Here is a 21,110-nt window from a genome sequence, read left to right as displayed (position 1 = left end):
TGGCATGTTGCCACTACTACCAAGTTACGTTATGGCACGTTGCCACTACTACCAAGTTACATTATGGCACGTTGCCACTACTACCAAGTTACATTATGGCACGTTACCACTACTACCAAGTTACATTATGGCACGTTACCACTACTACCAAGTTACATTATGGCACGTTACCACTACTACCAAGTTACATTATGGCATGTTACCACTACTACCAAGTTACATTATGGCATGTTGCCACTACTACCAAGTTACATTATGGCATGTTGCCACTACTACCAAGTTACATTATGGCACGTTGCCACTACTACCAAGTTACATTATGGCACGTTGCCACTACTACCAAGTTACATTATGGCATGTTGCCACTACTACCAAGTTACATTATGGCACGTTGCCACTACTACCAAGTTACATTATGGCACGTTGCCACTACTACCAAGTTACATTATGGCACGTTACCACTACTACCAAGTTACATTATGGCACGTTACCACTACTACCAAGTTACATTATGGCACGTTGCCACTACTACCAAGTTACATTATGGCACGTTGCCACTACTACCAAGTTACATTATGGCACGTTACCACTACTACCAAGTTACATTATGGCATGTTGCCACTACTACCAAGTTACATTATGGCATGTTGCCACTACTACCAAGTTACATTATGGCACGTTACCACTACTACCAAGTTACATTATGGCACGTTACCACTACTACCAAGTTACATTATGGCACGTTACCACTACTACCAAGTTACATTATGGCATGTTGCCACTACTACCAAGTTACATTATGGCATGTTGCCACTACTACCAAGTTACATTATGGCACGTTAACACTACTACCAAGTTACATTATGGCACGTTACCACTACTACCAAGTTACATTATGGCACGTTACCACTACTACCAAGTTACATTATGGCACGTTACCACTACTACCAAGTTACATTATGGCACGTTGCCACTACTACCAAGTTACATTATGGCATGTTGCCACTACTACCAAGTTACATTATGGCATGTTGCCACTACTACCAAGTTACGTTATGGCACGTTGCCACTACTACCAAGTTACATTATGGCACGTTGCCACTACTACCAAGTTACATTATGGCACGTTACCACTACTACCAAGTTACATTATGGCACGTTACCACTACTACCAAGTTACATTATGGCACGTTACCACTACTACCAAGTTACATTATGGCATGTTACCACTACTACCAAGTTACATTATGGCATGTTGCCACTACTACCAAGTTACATTATGGCATGTTGCCACTACTACCAAGTTACATTATGGCACGTTGCCACTACTACCAAGTTACATTATGGCACGTTGCCACTACTACCAAGTTACATTATGGCACGTTGCCACTACTACCAAGTTACATTATGGCATGTTACCACTACTACCAAGTTACATTATGGCATGTTACCACTACTACCAAGTTACATTATGGCACGTTACCACTACTACCAAGTTACATTATGGCATGTTACCACTACTACCAAGTTACATTATGGCACGTTACCACTACTACCAAGTTACATTATGGCATGTTACCACTACTACCAAGTTACATTATGGCACGTTACCACTACTACCAAGTTACATTATGGCATGTTACCACTACTACCAAGTTACATTATGGCACGTTACCACTACTACCAAGTTACATTATGGCACGTTACCACTACTACCAAGTTACATTATGGCACGTTACCACTACTACCAAGTTACATTATGGCACGTTACCACTACTACCAAGTTACATTATGGCATGTTACCACTACTACCAAGTTACATTATGGCACGTTACCACTACTACCAAGTTACATTATGGCACGTTACCACTACTACCAAGTTACATTATGGCACGTTACCACTACTACCAAGTTACATTATGGCATGTTGCCACTACTACCAAGTTACATTATGGCATGTTACCACTACTACCAAGTTACATTATGGCACGTTACCACTACTACCAAGTTACATTATGGCACGTTGCCACTACTACCAAGTTACATTATGGCACGTTGCCACTACTACCAAGTTACATTATGGCACGTTACCACTACTACCAAGTTACATTATGGCATGTTGCCACTACTACCAAGTTACATTATGGCACGTTACCACTACTACCAAGGTACATTATGGCACGTTGCCACTACTACCAAGTTACATTATGGCACGTTGCCACTACTACCAAGTTACATTATGGCACGTTACCACTACTACCAAGTTACATTATGGCACGTTGCCACTACTACCAAGTTTCATTATGGCACGTTGCCACTACTACCAAGTTACATTATGGCACGTTACCACTACTACCAAGTTACATTATGGCACGTTGCCACTACTACCAAGTTACATTATGGCATGTTGCCACTACTACCAAGTTACATTATGGCACGTTACCACTACTTCCAAGTTACATTATGGCATGTTGCCACTACTACCAAGTTACATTATGGCACGTTACCACTACTACCAAGTTACATTATGGCATGTTGCCACTACTACCAAGTTACATTATGGCACGTTGCCACTACTACCAAGTTACATTATGGCACGTTGCCACTACTACCAAGTTACATTATGGCACGTTACCACTACTACCAAGTTACATTATGGCACGTTGCCACTACTACCAAGTTACATTATGGCACGTTACCACTACTACCAAGTTACATTATGGCACGTTGCCACTACTACCAAGTTACATTATGGCATGTTGCCACTACTACCAAGTTACATTATGGCACGTTACCACTACTTCCAAGTTACATTATGGCATGTTGCCACTACTACCAAGTTACATTATGGCACGTTACCACTACTACCAAGTTACATTATGGCATGTTGCCACTACTACCAAGTTACATTATGGCACGTTGCCACTACTACCAAGTTACATTATGGCATGTTACCACTACTACCAAGTTACATTATGGCACGTTACCACTACTACCAAGTTACATTATGGCACGTTGCCACTACTACCAAGTTACATTATGGCACGTTGCCACTACTACCAAGTTACATTATGGCACGTTACCACTACTACCAAGTTACATTATGGCATGTTGCCACTACTACCAAGTTACATTATGGCACGTTACCACTACTACCAAGGTACATTATGGCACGTTGCCACTACTACCAAGTTACATTATGGCACGTTGCCACTACTACCAAGTTACATTATGGCACGTTACCACTACTACCAAGTTACATTATGGCACGTTGCCACTACTACCAAGTTTCATTATGGCACGTTGCCACTACTACCAAGTTACATTATGGCACGTTACCACTACTACCAAGTTACATTATGGCACGTTGCCACTACTACCAAGTTACATTATGGCATGTTGCCACTACTACCAAGTTACATTATGGCACGTTACCACTACTTCCAAGTTACATTATGGCATGTTGCCACTACTACCAAGTTACATTATGGCACGTTACCACTACTTCCAAGTTACATTATGGCATGTTGCCACTACTACCAAGTTACATTATGGCATGTTGCCACTACTACCAAGTTACATTATGGCACGTTGCCACTACTACCAAGTTACATTATGGCACGTTGCCACTACTACCAAGTTACATTATGGCACGTTGCCACTACTACCAAGTTACATTATGGCACGTTGCCACTACTACCAAGTTACATTATGGCACGTTGCCACTACTACCAAGTTACATTATGGCATGTTGCCACTACTACCAAGTTACATTATGGCACGTTGCCACTACTACCAAGTTACATTATGGCACGTTGTCACTACTACCAAGTTACATTATGGCACGTTGCCACTACTACCAAGTTACATTATGGCACGTTAACACTACTACCAAGTTACATTATGGCACGTTACCACTACTACCAAGTTACATTATGGCACGTTACCACTACTACCAAGTTACATTATGGCACGTTACCACTACTACCAAGTTACATTATGGCACGTTGCCACTACTACCAAGTTACATTATGGCATGTTGCCACTACTACCAAGTTACATTATGGCATGTTGCCACTACTACCAAGTTACGTTATGGCACGTTGCCACTACTACCAAGTTACATTATGGCACGTTGCCACTACTACCAAGTTACATTATGGCACGTTACCACTACTACCAAGTTACATTATGGCACGTTACCACTACTACCAAGTTACATTATGGCACGTTACCACTACTACCAAGTTACATTATGGCATGTTACCACTACTACCAAGTTACATTATGGCATGTTGCCACTACTACCAAGTTACATTATGGCATGTTGCCACTACTACCAAGTTACATTATGGCACGTTGCCACTACTACCAAGTTACATTATGGCACGTTGCCACTACTACCAAGTTACATTATGGCATGTTGCCACTACTACCAAGTTACATTATGGCACGTTGCCACTACTACCAAGTTACATTATGGCACGTTGCCACTACTACCAAGTTACATTATGGCACGTTACCACTACTACCAAGTTACATTATGGCACGTTACCACTACTACCAAGTTACATTATGGCACGTTGCCACTACTACCAAGTTACATTATGGCACGTTGCCACTACTACCAAGTTACATTATGGCACGTTACCACTACTACCAAGTTACATTATGGCATGTTGCCACTACTACCAAGTTACATTATGGCATGTTGCCACTACTACCAAGTTACATTATGGCACGTTACCACTACTACCAAGTTACATTATGGCACGTTACCACTACTACCAAGTTACATTATGGCACGTTACCACTACTACCAAGTTACATTATGGCATGTTGCCACTACTACCAAGTTACATTATGGCATGTTGCCACTACTACCAAGTTACATTATGGCACGTTAACACTACTACCAAGTTACATTATGGCACGTTACCACTACTACCAAGTTACATTATGGCACGTTACCACTACTACCAAGTTACATTATGGCACGTTACCACTACTACCAAGTTACATTATGGCACGTTGCCACTACTACCAAGTTACATTATGGCATGTTGCCACTACTACCAAGTTACATTATGGCATGTTGCCACTACTACCAAGTTACGTTATGGCACGTTGCCACTACTACCAAGTTACATTATGGCACGTTGCCACTACTACCAAGTTACATTATGGCACGTTACCACTACTACCAAGTTACATTATGGCACGTTACCACTACTACCAAGTTACATTATGGCACGTTACCACTACTACCAAGTTACATTATGGCATGTTACCACTACTACCAAGTTACATTATGGCATGTTGCCACTACTACCAAGTTACATTATGGCATGTTGCCACTACTACCAAGTTACATTATGGCACGTTGCCACTACTACCAAGTTACATTATGGCACGTTGCCACTACTACCAAGTTACATTATGGCACGTTGCCACTACTACCAAGTTACATTATGGCATGTTACCACTACTACCAAGTTACATTATGGCATGTTACCACTACTACCAAGTTACATTATGGCACGTTACCACTACTACCAAGTTACATTATGGCATGTTACCACTACTACCAAGTTACATTATGGCACGTTACCACTACTACCAAGTTACATTATGGCATGTTACCACTACTACCAAGTTACATTATGGCACGTTACCACTACTACCAAGTTACATTATGGCATGTTACCACTACTACCAAGTTACATTATGGCACGTTACCACTACTACCAAGTTACATTATGGCACGTTACCACTACTACCAAGTTACATTATGGCACGTTACCACTACTACCAAGTTACATTATGGCACGTTACCACTACTACCAAGTTACATTATGGCATGTTACCACTACTACCAAGTTACATTATGGCACGTTACCACTACTACCAAGTTACATTATGGCACGTTACCACTACTACCAAGTTACATTATGGCACGTTACCACTACTACCAAGTTACATTATGGCATGTTGCCACTACTACCAAGTTACATTATGGCATGTTACCACTACTACCAAGTTACATTATGGCACGTTACCACTACTACCAAGTTACATTATGGCACGTTGCCACTACTACCAAGTTACATTATGGCACGTTGCCACTACTACCAAGTTACATTATGGCACGTTACCACTACTACCAAGTTACATTATGGCATGTTGCCACTACTACCAAGTTACATTATGGCACGTTACCACTACTACCAAGGTACATTATGGCACGTTGCCACTACTACCAAGTTACATTATGGCACGTTGCCACTACTACCAAGTTACATTATGGCACGTTACCACTACTACCAAGTTACATTATGGCACGTTGCCACTACTACCAAGTTTCATTTTGGCACGTTGCCACTACTACCAAGTTACATTATGGCACGTTACCACTACTACCAAGTTACATTATGGCACGTTGCCACTACTACCAAGTTACATTATGGCATGTTGCCACTACTACCAAGTTACATTATGGCACGTTACCACTACTTCCAAGTTACATTATGGCATGTTGCCACTACTACCAAGTTACATTATGGCACGTTACCACTACTACCAAGTTACATTATGGCATGTTGCCACTACTACCAAGTTACATTATGGCACGTTGCCACTACTACCAAGTTACATTATGGCACGTTGCCACTACTACCAAGTTACATTATGGCACGTTACCACTACTACCAAGTTACATTATGGCACGTTGCCACTACTACCAAGTTACATTATGGCACGTTACCACTACTACCAAGTTACATTATGGCACGTTGCCACTACTACCAAGTTACATTATGGCATGTTGCCACTACTACCAAGTTACATTATGGCACGTTACCACTACTTCCAAGTTACATTATGGCATGTTGCCACTACTACCAAGTTACATTATGGCACGTTACCACTACTACCAAGTTACATTATGGCATGTTGCCACTACTACCAAGTTACATTATGGCACGTTGCCACTACTACCAAGTTACATTATGGCATGTTACCACTACTACCAAGTTACATTATGGCACGTTACCACTACTACCAAGTTACATTATGGCACGTTGCCACTACTACCAAGTTACATTATGGCACGTTGCCACTACTACCAAGTTACATTATGGCACGTTACCACTACTACCAAGTTACATTATGGCATGTTGCCACTACTACCAAGTTACATTATGGCACGTTACCACTACTACCAAGGTACATTATGGCACGTTGCCACTACTACCAAGTTACATTATGGCACGTTGCCACTACTACCAAGTTACATTATGGCACGTTACCACTACTACCAAGTTACATTATGGCACGTTGCCACTACTACCAAGTTTCATTATGGCACGTTGCCACTACTACCAAGTTACATTATGGCACGTTACCACTACTACCAAGTTACATTATGGCACGTTGCCACTACTACCAAGTTACATTATGGCATGTTGCCACTACTACCAAGTTACATTATGGCACGTTACCACTACTTCCAAGTTACATTATGGCATGTTGCCACTACTACCAAGTTACATTATGGCACGTTACCACTACTACCAAGTTACATTATGGCATGTTGCCACTACTACCAAGTTACATTATGGCACGTTGCCACTACTACCAAGTTACATTATGGCACGTTGCCACTACTACCAAGTTACATTATGGCACGTTACCACTACTACCAAGTTACATTATGGCACGTTGCCACTACTACCAAGTTACATTATGGCACGTTGCCACTACTACCAAGTTACATTATGGCACGTTGCCACTACTACCAAGTTACATTATGGCATGTTGCCACTACTACCAAGTTACATTATGGCACGTTGCCACTACTACCAAGTTACATTATGGCACGTTGTCACTACTACCAAGTTACATTATGGCACGTTGCCACTACTACCAAGTTACATTATGGCATGTTGCCACTACTACCAAGTTACATTATGGCACGTTGCCACTACTACCAAGTTACATTATGGCATGTTGCCACTACTACCAAGTTACATTATGGCACGTTGCCACTACTACCAAGTTACATTATGGCACGTTACCACTACTACCAAGTTACATTATGGCACGTTGCCACTACTACCAAGTTACATTATGGCACGTTACCACTACTACCAAGTTACATTATGGCATGTTGCCACTACTACCAAGTTACATTATGGCACGTTGCCACTACTACCAAGTTACATTATGGCACGTTGCCACTACTACCAAGTTACATTATGGCATGTTGCCACTACTACCAAGTTACATTATGGCATGTTGCCACTACTACCAAGTTACATTATGGCACGTTACCACTACTACCAAGTTACATTATGGCACGTTGCCACTACTACCAAGTTACATTATGGCACGTTGCCACTACTACCAAGTTACATTATGGCACGTTGCCACTACTACCAAGTTACATTGTGGCACGTTGCCACTACTACCAAGTTACATTATGGCCCGTTACCACTACTACCAAGTTACATTATGGCATGTTGCCACTACTACCAAGTTACATTATGGCACGTTGCCACTACTACCAAGTTACATTATGGCACGTTGCCACTACTACCAAGTTACATTATGGCACGTTACCACTACTACCAAGTTACATTATGGCACGTTGCCACTACTACCAAGTTACATTATGGCACGTTACCACTACTACCAAGTTACATTATGGCATGTTGCCACTACTACCAAGTTACATTATGGCACGTTGCCACTACTACCAAGTTACATTATGGCACGTTACTACTACTACCAAGTTACATTATGGCACGTTACCACTACTACCAAGTTACATTATGGCACGTTGCCACTACTACCAAGTTACATTATGGCACGTTACCACTACTACCAAGTTACATTATGGCACGTTGCCACTACTACCAAGTTACATTATGGCACGTTGCCACTACTACCAAGTTACATTATGGCACGTTACCACTACTACCAAGTTACATTATGGCACGTTGCCACTACTACCAAGTTACATTATGGCATGTTGCCACTACTACCAAGTTACATTATGGCACGTTGCCACTACTACCAAGTTACATTATGGCACGTTGCCACTACTACCAAGTTACATTATGGCATGTTGCCACTACTACCAAGTTACATTATGGCATGTTGCCACTACTACCAAGTTACATTATGGCATGTTGCCACTACTACCAAGTTACATTATGGCACGTTACCACTACTACCAAGTTACATTATGGCACGTTACCACTACTACCAAGTTATATTATGGCACGTTGCCACTACTACCAAGTTACATTATGGCACGTTACCACTACTACCAAGTTACATTATGGCACGTTGCCACTACTACCAAGTTACATTATGGCACGTTACCACTACTACCAAGTTACATTATGGCACGTTGCCACTACTACCAAGTTACATTATGGCACGTTACCACTACTACCAAGTTACATTATGGCATGTTGCCACTACTACCAAGTTACATTATGGCACGTTGCCACTACTACCAAGTTACATTATGGCACGTTACTACTACTACCAAGTTACATTATGGCACGTTACCACTACTACCAAGTTACATTATGGCATGTTACCACTACTACCAAGTTACATTATGGCACGTTACCACTACTACCAAGTTACATTATGGCATGTTGCCACTACTACCAAGTTACATTATGGCATGTTGCCACTACTACCAAGTTACATCATGGCACGTTGCCACTACTACCAAGTTACATTATGGCATGTTGCCACTACTACCAAGTTACATTATGGCATGTTGCCACTACTACCAAGTTACATTATGGCACGTTGCCACTACTACCAAGTTACATTATGGCATGTTGCCACTACTACCAAGTTACATTATGGCATGTTGCCACTACTACCAAGTTACATTATGGCACGTTGCCACTACTACCAAGTTACATTATGGCACGTTGCCACTACTACCAAGTTACATTATGGCACGTTACCACTACTACCAACTGCTGCAGGGAAAGACTGGGACCAGAAATCAGCCGAGCATTTCTAACTCACCAGACCATTTTTTCCCCCCTCCAGGCCCCCATTATTAGCCAATTTAGACAGGCCAACTGGGCAACAGAATTGCCCTATGGCCAGTCAGTCTCTGATCTACTACAGCTTTCTACAGGTGTACCTTACTTCATCTTACTAATGGCAGTGCATCTCCTTCTACACATACAATATGAATGCAGTACTTTCTCCAAACAGGAAATCAAAGAAGATAATGCAAATGTATAAATAAATCAGCAGCAATAACAACATATGAAATCCCCTCCTCTCGTCTGTTTGGTGTTCTTGCGTTGTAAAATGCTAAGTTGTATTGACAAAATGCCAACAGCTACTATATGTAAATTAGTTGTAAATGTATCTCTGCTTCAAGCACATCCTCAGACAACCTGTTTCAGTATGTGTGCCTACCTCCGTGTGACATTTACCATGGTTAACAACACTAAAAACAACATAAATGGGGCAGAAAAACCAACATTTCGTCTCTAGGCTTCCACCTGATGTTCGTTTTGGAGAAGCATTACTAGGCTAGGGCAATGGCCTCATTTCCATATACTTGGATAAACCACAGCAAAAAAGAAACTGTCGGGATCAGCATTAATTCCAGAGTTGGATTGCATAAGACACTGACTCGCAAAAACTAAGGAATACTAAGGAACGCCTCTCCGCCAGTCCCTCTGATGTCAGAAAGGGTTGGGAGAAATAACGACCCGCAGTGCGATGTGCCAGCTAAGTAGGGCATGTCGGGAGCTGCCGCCTGCCAGCCCGCCTGCCTTCAGAACTCTCCTTTTCCAAGGGGGCGAACTGCTGCTTTCAAGCTCTCCCTGTGAAGACGATGCCGAGATCACAGAGTTGCGGAGATAAAGCGCCTGCGTTTCAACTCCCCCACCTCCATCCCCTTCCCTCCTGCACCCCACCCCCACTGGAGTCGCAACATGAAGCTTTAATGAAGAGAGACAGGGCAACAGAGTTTAATATGGAGCTGCGCTGCCCGGTCCCTGGCTGGTTGCAGTGCAATGACGAGCAGCCAAAGTTCAGCAGCACAGCCTTGAAGTCATGCTGGTACCCATACTATACTGTATAGTAAAGTACTGTATATACTTATAGATTATTATAGGTACTGTATATAGTTATATATATATAAGTTATCGTTACTCGTTGTGTATTTATTATTACTTTTATTTATATCTGTTATTATTTTTCTATTATTTCTCTATTTTATTTCTCTCTTCATTGTTGGGAAGGGCCCGTAAGTAAGCATTTCACTGTTGTTCACAACTCTTTCACTGTTGTTCACAACTCTTGTTGTTTACGAAGCATGTGACAAATGTTTACGAAGCATGTGACAAATAACATTTGATTTGATTTGTGTTGAGAGAGTTGCCAGACCAGTCGCTGTATGGTTCTAAAGGGGGTTTCGAAGAAGATGGTGGCCACTGGCCAGGCCACAACCAACACCACCTACAGTGCCTTTCGGAAAGTATTCAGACCCCTTGACCTTTTCCACATTTTGTTACGTTACAGGCTTATTCTAAAATTGATTAAATAAAAAATGTCCCTCATCAATCTACACACAATATCCCATAATGACAAAGCAAAAACAGGGTTTTAGAAATGTTTGCAAATGTATTAAAAATAAAAGACAGAAAAACCTTATTTCCATAACTATTTAGACCCTTTGCTGTGAGACTCGTAATTGAGCTCAGGTGCATCCTGTTTCCATTGATCATCCATTTCTACAACTTGATTGGAGCCACCTGTGGTTAACTCAATTGATTGGACATGATTTGGAAAGGCACACACGTGTCTATCCAAGGTCCCACAGTTGACAGTGCATGTCAGAGCAAAAACTAAGGCATGAGGTCGAAGGAATTCTCCGTAAAGCTCCGAGACAGGATTGTGTTGACGTACAGATCTGGGGAAGGATACTAAAAAATTGCTGCAGCATTGAAGGTCCCCAAGAACACAGTGGCCTCCACCATTCTTAAATGGAAGAAGTTTGGAACCACCAGGACTATTCCTAGAGCTGGCTGCCCGGCCAAACTGAGCAATCGGGGGAGAAGGGCCTTGGTCAGGGAGGTGACCAAGAACCCGATGGTCACTCTGACAGAGCCCCAGAGTTCCTCTGTGGAGATGGGAGAACCTTCCAGACGGAAAACCATCTCTGCAACACTCCACCAATCAGGCCTTTATGGTAGAGTGGCCAGGAGTAAGCCAACTGTTTGGCCTGAATGCCAAGCGTCACGTCTGGAGGAAACCTGGCACCATCCCTACGGTGAAGCATGGTGGTGGCAGCATCATGCTGTGAGGATGTTTTTCAGTGGCAGAGACTGGGAGACTAGTCAGGATTGGGGGAAAGATGAACGGAGCAAAGTACAGAGAGATCCTTGATGAAAACCTGCTCCAGAACGCTCAGGACTTCAGATTGGATCGATGGTTCACCTTCCAACAGGACAATGACTCTAAGCACACAGCCAAGACAATGCAGGAGTGGCTTCAGGACAAGTCTCTGAATGTCCTTGAGTGGCCCAGCCAGAGCCCGGACTTGAACCCGATCTAACATCTCTGGAGAGACCAGAAAATAGCTGTGCAGCAACACTCCCCATCCAACCTGACAGAACTTGAGAGGATCTGCAGAGAAGAATGGGAGAAACTCCCCAAATACAGGTGTGGCAAGCTTGTAGCGTCATACCCCAAAAAAACTAGGGGCTGTAATCACTACCAAAGGTGCTTCAACAAAGTACTGAGTAAAGGGTCTGAATACTTACGTTAATGTGATATTTCCATTTTTTATTTTGTATACATTTGCAAAAATGTATAAAAACCTGGTTTTGCTTTGTCATTATGGGGTATTGGGTGTAGATTGATGAGGATTTTATTTTTTATTTTTAAACAAGGCTGTAACATATCAAAATATGGAAAAAGTCAAGGGCTCTGAATACTTGCTAATGTTACCATTGAATTGCTGTAGAACCATTTCTGGGGTACCAGTATTGCCTCAAGAGATTTTCCATGTTGCTTTGTTTGGACTGGCACCATAGAAAATGGCCAGTGGCCACAACAACCAGTGTAGCAACCCCCCAACAAAGTTTGTTGTATATATAATGAACGCAAGTTATAAAACAATATTTCCTATAAGTGAAATGCACTGCAATTTTACATCTAGCCATTGCTTTGTAGGTGTGTAGGCTAGGAAACGTTGAATAACAGTTCAAAGAAAAGAAGCTGTCTCTCACTGCGCTTGCAGAGTATCACTTATTTATTGAATGCAGCCATTTCAGCCTCACGACCGTCATCAGAGATCTTAACCAGTATTTCCTAGAACATCGTCATGTCAGTCTTGGAAGGGCGAACTGAGTCTGACTCCCCCTATTCCCCATGTCTCACAGCAGTGGTTTTATCAAGCTCTAGCTTAATGGAACTTGGGGCATACTCTGTCTATGACGCTGCAACTCCTGCTGTACTGTGTTCCCATGGGAGGGAGAGATGGAGAGAGGGAGAGAGGAAGGGAGGGAGGGAAAGTGAGATGGAGAACGAGAGAAAGGGAGAGGCCTAAAACAGAGGGGGAGGCCTTAGCAAAAGAGAGGGCGAGTTGGACAGAGATAAACACAGCCTTATCCTGGTGATGAAGCGAGTCGGTCCCTCTCGCTCTACTACAGTCATATGTTAATGTTTGCTTTTTCAATTGTTTGCGCAGTGATTTCCGATGGGAATACGCTTCACAGCACAGGCCTCTCAGTTCTTGTTACACTCTTCAATTGGACAGTAGTACTGTTTTCATGTTTTAGGTCCAATAGCTTTAGGCGATCTCAACATCACTTGACATCTTCACAGACTAGGTTTCAAGCTTGGTCCCAGATCTGTTTGTGCTGTCATGCTAACGGCCATAGCACTAGATGCACAGAGGCAGAAATGTTGACTACATATTAATTTAAAATGGAAATATCTATTTTTAAAGTCATCCTCCCCCCACCTTCCTCGACTTTTCCTAAATAAGTCTATTTGTCACGTACGTTAAGGAACGGGACGGACCAAGGTGCAGCGTGAACAGCGAACATGTTTATTAACTAATAAACACACGAAACAGAACGTGAACATAACAAAATCCCACAACACAGGCAGGAAAACTGGTTGCCTAAGTATGATCCCCAATCAGAGTCAACGAGCGACAGCTGCCTCTGATTGGGAACCACACCCGGCCAAACATAGAAATACAAACCTAGAATATATTCACACCCTGACCAAACTAGCTAGAGTTCTATAGGCCAGGGCGTGACACTATTTAACACAGGTATGTTCTTAGAATTTCGATATCACTAACAGAATTTGTGTTATAAGCAGTTTTAAGAGGATATGTCATTTTGTTCCCCGGAGCATCAAATCCTCTTACAGAGTCACATGCAGGTAAGATGTTTGGATTTGTATATAGCATCAGAAAGAGCAGATTCCGAAGTTTCCAAAACACTTACCTTTGACAATAACTCTCAAAATTGAAGAAATTAGCTCTATTTCAAAATATCACTTTTTCCAAGAATAACCGCTGTTCCATGCACTACACATATGCGGCAGCAGTTAGCCTACAGTAACCTAATGAAAATGCTATTGTGTTCTTTGAAATATATATATTTTTTATTCTAATGTTACCCAATACCTTCATAAACACAACCAAATAGCCTATGTGATAGCATATATGAAATGTATTTATTAGACTGTTAGAATGTTGCAGTCAAAATGACTGCTCATTGGCTCAAAGTGGGGTCCCTCGAGGCCCGTCTTTTCTAGTGATAGGAGTTGGCTACAGAGCACAAACAGTTCTGGGATTAGACTGCTATACCTCCTTTTCCCTACTGATTTGGGAGCAATATAAAATGATATCAAACAGAAAGCTGTCCAATATTGACAGTGTCCACAGAAAGGCATTCGCAGCGGGCATAGCTGCTTCACTGCCTCACTGCTTGACACTTATGGGGCCAGCTAAGCTCCTGGAGGAAAAGGAAGAGAGGGTAGATCGAGAGACTGAAGGAGAATGGTGGACAAGTGGAGAATTTTGTTACACTCAGGCCTCGGCTGAGTTTAATTCATAAGCTCCTAAGTGACTCCTGATAACATCAGCACAGTGGGAATCTGCCCAAGAGCCTGTCAGCAGGGTATAATAATAATAATAATAATAATAATAATAATAAGAAGAAGAAGAAGAAGAAGAAGAAGAAGAAGAAGAAGAAGAAGAAGAAGAAGAAGAAGAAGAAGAAGAAGAAGAAGAAGAAGAAGAAGAAAGGGAGGAGAGAGAAAAAAATGCCGATAATGAAACTTACTTCTCGGATTCACTTCAAACGCCACCCTGGGAGCATTAAGCCTTCCACTACAGGCCAATGAACTTAGGAGAGACAGAGAGAGAGACAGAGAGAGAGAGACAGAGAGAGAGAGAGAGAGAGAGAGAGAGAGAGAGAGAGAGAGAGAGAGAGAGAGAGACACAGACAGACAGACAGACAGACAGAGAGAGAGAGAGAGAGAGAGAGAGAGAGACAGAGAGAGAGAGAGAGAGAGAGAGAGAGAGAGAGAGAGAGAGAGAGAGAGAGAGAGAGAGAGAGAGAGAGAGAGAGAGAGAGAGAGCACAAAGCGTTGCTAAGAAAGATAGCATCAGTTGAATGCTTCCTCTGGTGCGTTGAAGTCAAAAGGAAAGAAGAAAAACACACGCCACAACCACTTTAAAATAAGCCATCTTGCCATCTTCAGCATCTGTCGTAGGTAGTAGTATTTTTTAAGAGGTTAACAGATGCTTGCTTTGTAACTACCTTGTGGGGGAATGTGGAAAACAAGCGTACTAGACTGAGAGAACAGAACAACACTTAGCAACACATAGATGTGTTCTTCAACCTTGACAGTGTTGATTGCTGGTTCGTCAAACATGAAGCCCCTTGGAGTCTCCTTTATCTCAGCTCAAATGTAGTTTTTTTTGTTTCTAACAACTTTACATCGCTCCTTGAATGTAACACATTTTCTGAAGGTTTCTCTTTTATAATTGTGTAATACTAGATTACCGATTGCCTGTCCCTGATACTCATCTTTATGACAGGATAAAACCATACGATTTCAGATTTCATATTGACCGAAGACAATACATGGGATTGGATCACATTCAGTGCAAACCAGCATACTTTACACAGGTACTGTATAGGCCAAGACAAAGACTGGTTGGTATACTTCAGTCTGCCTCAGAATGACAGGATGTCAGATGGAGGCAGAGACAGAGGGTTCAGCCCATCTTTGACAAATGGGCAATTCTACGGTAACAGACTTTTCCACTTTAAAAGTATGCCAAACAAAAACCACTGATTGCAAGGTTAAACAAACCATACAACATCTTCACAGACTAGGTTTCAAAATGTGCATTTCTGTGGCATTACAGCTCTAGCTTGGTCCCAGATCTGTTTGTGCTGTCATGCTAACGGCCATAGCACTAGATGCAACTAAATGTTGACTACATATTAATTTAAAATGGAAATGAGAGGACCGTAGCAGGTAACCCAACTGTGGTTTGGGACTACTATGAATTTCCATTGTAGCCAATTCAGTTGCGGTCATTCTGTTACTGATTTTTTTTGAATTACGCACTTTAATCACTTAATAAATCATAAACCAAATTGTTATCCGTAAAAACACTATAACTAAGTGCTAGGTCTACCTTCACTTGTTACTTCTGTGAACTTTCATTATCCTCCCTCCTAATGAGGGAGAGAAATTAGAAAATATCTTAAAGATATGTGGGGTTTTGGTAACAGAATGACAAGACACTAGGCAATATTTCCTAAACTTACAGAAGGCAAATAATTTTGACAAAACTAAATAGAAATGATATTAGTTGGCAGGGGTTTTACGTCAACATTATTGTGTTTTGATGTATTTCTAATACTTTTTAAGACTGTTTCTGTTAGATGTTTTCTAAGACCACTTTTCCATCTGTTTGACCAGAAATTAAAGCCTTTGCTTATTCCAATTTTTTAGGATGTAAAATGTAGAGACATTTATATATGCCTTAATTTCTCAAAAGTATAGATTCTTAGCTTTCATTTGACACCCTATTTGATGTGCTCCGATGAACTTCTCACGTTAATGCTCATGGGTCTTTTTACATGGAAATTCCCAAATCTAGTTTAGGAAGTAGACCAGACACTGGTAACCTAGCCTGGCCCTAGATCAGTTTATGCGATCTAGAATAAAATAGAATAACATATAAATACAAGGAAGGTACTCAAACTAATTTACAGTAAAATATTTACACCTGGGAAGGGGATATGGAGAGCAAAGTGTCTGAATTGAGAAAATATATGTTTGTAGCGTTCGATCTAATGTCCATAGTTAGTATGGATATTGGAATATAGTCCCAGTCATTGTTCTCCCAGAGCTGTGCCACCCAGATCCACACTGAAGCTAATTTCTTAGCCAAGCTGCCGCAGTCCTATCTCAGAAAGCAGGTTCCATGCAGCTCAAAGCTGAGGCTTTAGTCACACTGGTTTGAGCCAAAGTTTGTAACATCCTATATTTTGTGGATATGATTAATTCCATGCCACAAAATGCAAACATTGCTATCTTTTGTGCCCACAAAATGCCAAACGGTTATACACTGAAACCCCATGAGGGACTGTGTCTACATCCCAAATGGCATCCTATTCCCTATATAGTGCACTACTTTTGACCAGGGCCCATGTGGCTCTGGTCAAAAGTAGTGCACTATATAGGGAATATTTTGCCATTTGGGACTCATCCCGTGACTCAGTGATTCATCCCGGCATCTGAACAAAGCTCTGCCGCTCACCCAGATGTTTATCAGCCAGGGCCCTTGGCTTTATGAGATAGTGTCGCGCCAGTAGTGGCATTACTACCATCCACGAGACCACGATGTAATTCCCTCTTTGCATATGCCAATGGGATATGATTAAGAATGCAAACTTCACCTCGAACTATCTCTCCATATCAAACACACCCACGAGGCTCATTGTTAGGCACGTAATAAAATGTTAATGTTCTGTTGGGCCCCGATAAGGCCTACCGCTGCCCACCTAGGCTCTTTTGATGTGCTTGTCAGGGCTGGGCATCGCTGTCACAAAGGGGACACTGTCTGGCTGCATTCCAAATGGCACCCTATCCCTTACATAGTGCAACCGTAACACCATACTACTGTTGAACACATGACAGGGTGTGATGTCATGTGTTATGCCATGGTGGGAACGTGTTTCCCCTTGATTTGACTCTTATTGGTAATCCTTTAATGGACAATCTATCAAAAGGGGAGTGGAGACAAACATGTCACCGTGCTACTGTTGAACACAGGGGAGGTGTGCGATGTGTCAAAGTATGTCAAAGAGGAAAAGTGTTCCCTCTTGATTTGACTCTTTCTTAAATTACCAATCTGAGGCATCAGGGCGGTGTACAAAAATCTTTTTTATTTTATTAACCCTTATTTTACTAGGTAGGTTGACTAAGAACACATTATCTTATTACAGCAACATCTTGGGGAAAGGATATCCAATATCCAAGATTGAGAACATCTGGGCCAGTTTCCCAGACACAGATTAGGCCTAGTCTTGGACTAAAAAGCATTCAATTGAGAATGCTTTTTACTCCAGGACTAGGCCACAAATGTTTAAAATGAATGTTTAATTTATTTAGACTGTGGGTCTTTAAGAAATGCCAGGAGGAACACATCGGATGTATTGGCAGCCCACAAAGGTACTGGTCCACAGTTTGCACAAGAGTGTGTGTTTTCGGTTGATTGGACGAGTGACAGCAGTGTCCTGTGGCTTCCCACGGAGCAGCGAAGGTCTAATCTGAGGTGGTGGAGGGGGGGAAAAGGTGCTTTCTGATATGGCCAAATAAGCAGTGCTCAACCAGGCAGACTCCACGACCACTCTGTATTCAAATGGTTACATTTCTCTTACAGCTCTCTCAGGAGATGGACCTGATGCAGCATGTGTGATTTGGAATCCTGAACAAGCCCTCCCGTATTTCTCATAAAGGATCCTAGACCACAAATCTGCATATAGAATACCATGGGTTTTGAAGTCTATTTCAGCATGTGGATAAACATATGTGTTCATACTTTTGTAGATAACAATGTACATACATATTTATGAGGAGAATATTATGTTGTGACTGTGAATGTACGTACATCAGAGCATCTCTGTCATCCTCTTTGGTGAAAGAATGTTAGCCTTGGGTGAGAAACGGGATATGGTTCTTCACAGTGACATTCATCCAAATGTTATAATAAATATTTTAAGCCCCAGTTCATAGCGTTTGTCTAAATTCAGTTAAGCAAAGACACCCACGGATACATTGCTTCGGGGGACAGTCTCTTAATCGATGAACGCTGGTAGCCTGCGTATTATTTGGTTCATTATTATTGAGACAAAATAGATTTCAAGCCGCCAGACTGTCGGGGACACTAATGTAAAATCAAATTACGGGGTAACGAAGTTAAATAGCGTGCTTCGTTCGGTTGAGAACTCCCAAGTCTTGTTCTGGCAGACATGAGCTACACAGCTCCACACACTTTCTATAGCCTATGTTTGATATCTTTCATTTTTATTTTGTATGCTTTCTAAAGAAAATTGCTAGACTCTAGCATAATATATTTGACACATAACAAAATATGTATTATTGGAAATCAGTCCTTAAATAGTCAAAAATTTTTGATGAAGACTGTCACTTGCCCAATAAATGTATGAGAGACTTTTTTTTAAAAATCTGGTCATTGATGGTGCTCACTTTCTTTTTCCAAGCCAAGCATCAATTAAAGGACCATAAGACAATGGGCAATGTTATGTCTACACCCACCTTTCTTCCAGACCCATATTTTTTTGTTGACCACCGGGCCCGGTTTTCCCCGCCGGTCCGCGTAGCATCCTCCTCGTCTCCTAGCAGCCCCGCGGAAGCTGTGTCTGAATCCTCCCCCTCCTCCAAATCCTCTCCCTCCACATCCATCGTCTTGAGACGCTTAGGTGCTCTCTCGTATTCCCCTTCCTCGTATTCCTCAATGAGAGACATTGTAGATGAATAGCAGCAACAAAAAAAGGTGTTAAATGAATTCTCCACCTGAGAAATAAATCACAAAAAGCAGTCCTGAAAGTTGCATGCATGTGACTCTACGATAGAACGTCGACCAAGCGAACAATAATTCTGACAGCTGTGCGCATTGACTGTATTCACCCTCCAATATGCCGCCCACTTTTTGTGCGTGCATCTTCACTCTTCTGTTCACATTGCAGATTTGACAACCCGAGCGCGCAGCAGGTTTTCCATTGGACAACCTTTGCTTCTCTTCTGCATACAGTCGTTGATTGGCTATGGGGGTTATGCGTAAAAAGCGCAGATATGATAGAAGCTTCTGGATCGCCGCAGACGAGCCATACCGAAGACATACCATCAAAGAGTGGACCACTAGGCCTAATTAAAAGGTAAACAATGAAGCAAATGTATCCCATGACACTTTAGTCATTTAGCAGATGCGCTGACTTACAGGAGCAATTATGGTTAAGTGACCGAACAATTCTGTGAACATAAAATGATGTGTTTGCTCAACTTATCTCATATGTTCAGTCAACTAGAAAGTATTATTTGGGCATCTTACCTAAAAAAGGCTGTGGAACCAGCAGGGCCGGCTTAATGCAGGGGCTTAATGGGGCTCAAGCCCCTGTGCCCAGGCCCGTGGGGGGCCCAAAAGGCAGCAATTTTAAAATTAAAATTTAAATAAAATAAATATATATGAAGGAAATATATACTGTATATATTAGATACAGCCTGCTGCTGCCTGCTGCCACTCTGCTAATCATCAGATGGGGGAGGAGAGGAGGCAGGGGGCCCATGTGGGTAACTGGTGGACCCTGCCTTGATTGGGTAATTGATTAATATTTGTTTTAAAGCATAATAAATAAATGTGACTGGTTAATTGTGTGAGTCAGGGGCTGGGCTCAAGCCCGTAAGGAGCCCAAGAGGCAAAATAAAATTAAAATAAGAATTACGTAATTTTTTTATTCAACCACAGGATACCACTCTCAATG

The 21,110-nt window shown here is 41.9% G+C and overlaps 1 protein-coding gene across 1 annotated transcript in view; it reads right to left on the bottom strand.

The window, feature by feature from the left end:
• The window catches only part of LOC311113520 (heterogeneous nuclear ribonucleoprotein L-like), a 67,315-nt gene extending 47,075 nt beyond the window's left edge, over nucleotides 1-20,240 (bottom strand). Inside the window, exon 1 of the mRNA XM_084156760.1 lies at nucleotides 19,888-20,240. Within this exon, the coding sequence (XP_084012886.1) occupies nucleotides 19,888-20,097 (210 nt within the window). The 5' untranslated portion in view covers nucleotides 20,098-20,240. The remainder of the gene's footprint in view (nucleotides 1-19,887) is intronic.
• Between the last annotated feature and the right edge of the window lie 870 nt (nucleotides 20,241-21,110).

Source organism: Coregonus lavaretus, assembly GCF_964263955.1.
Source record: "Coregonus lavaretus genome assembly, chromosome: 40".
Taxonomy (NCBI): Eukaryota; Metazoa; Chordata; class Actinopteri; order Salmoniformes; family Salmonidae; genus Coregonus; species Coregonus lavaretus.
The sequence above is the reverse complement of the archived record's forward strand: the minus strand, read 5'-3'. Positions and strand labels throughout refer to the sequence as shown.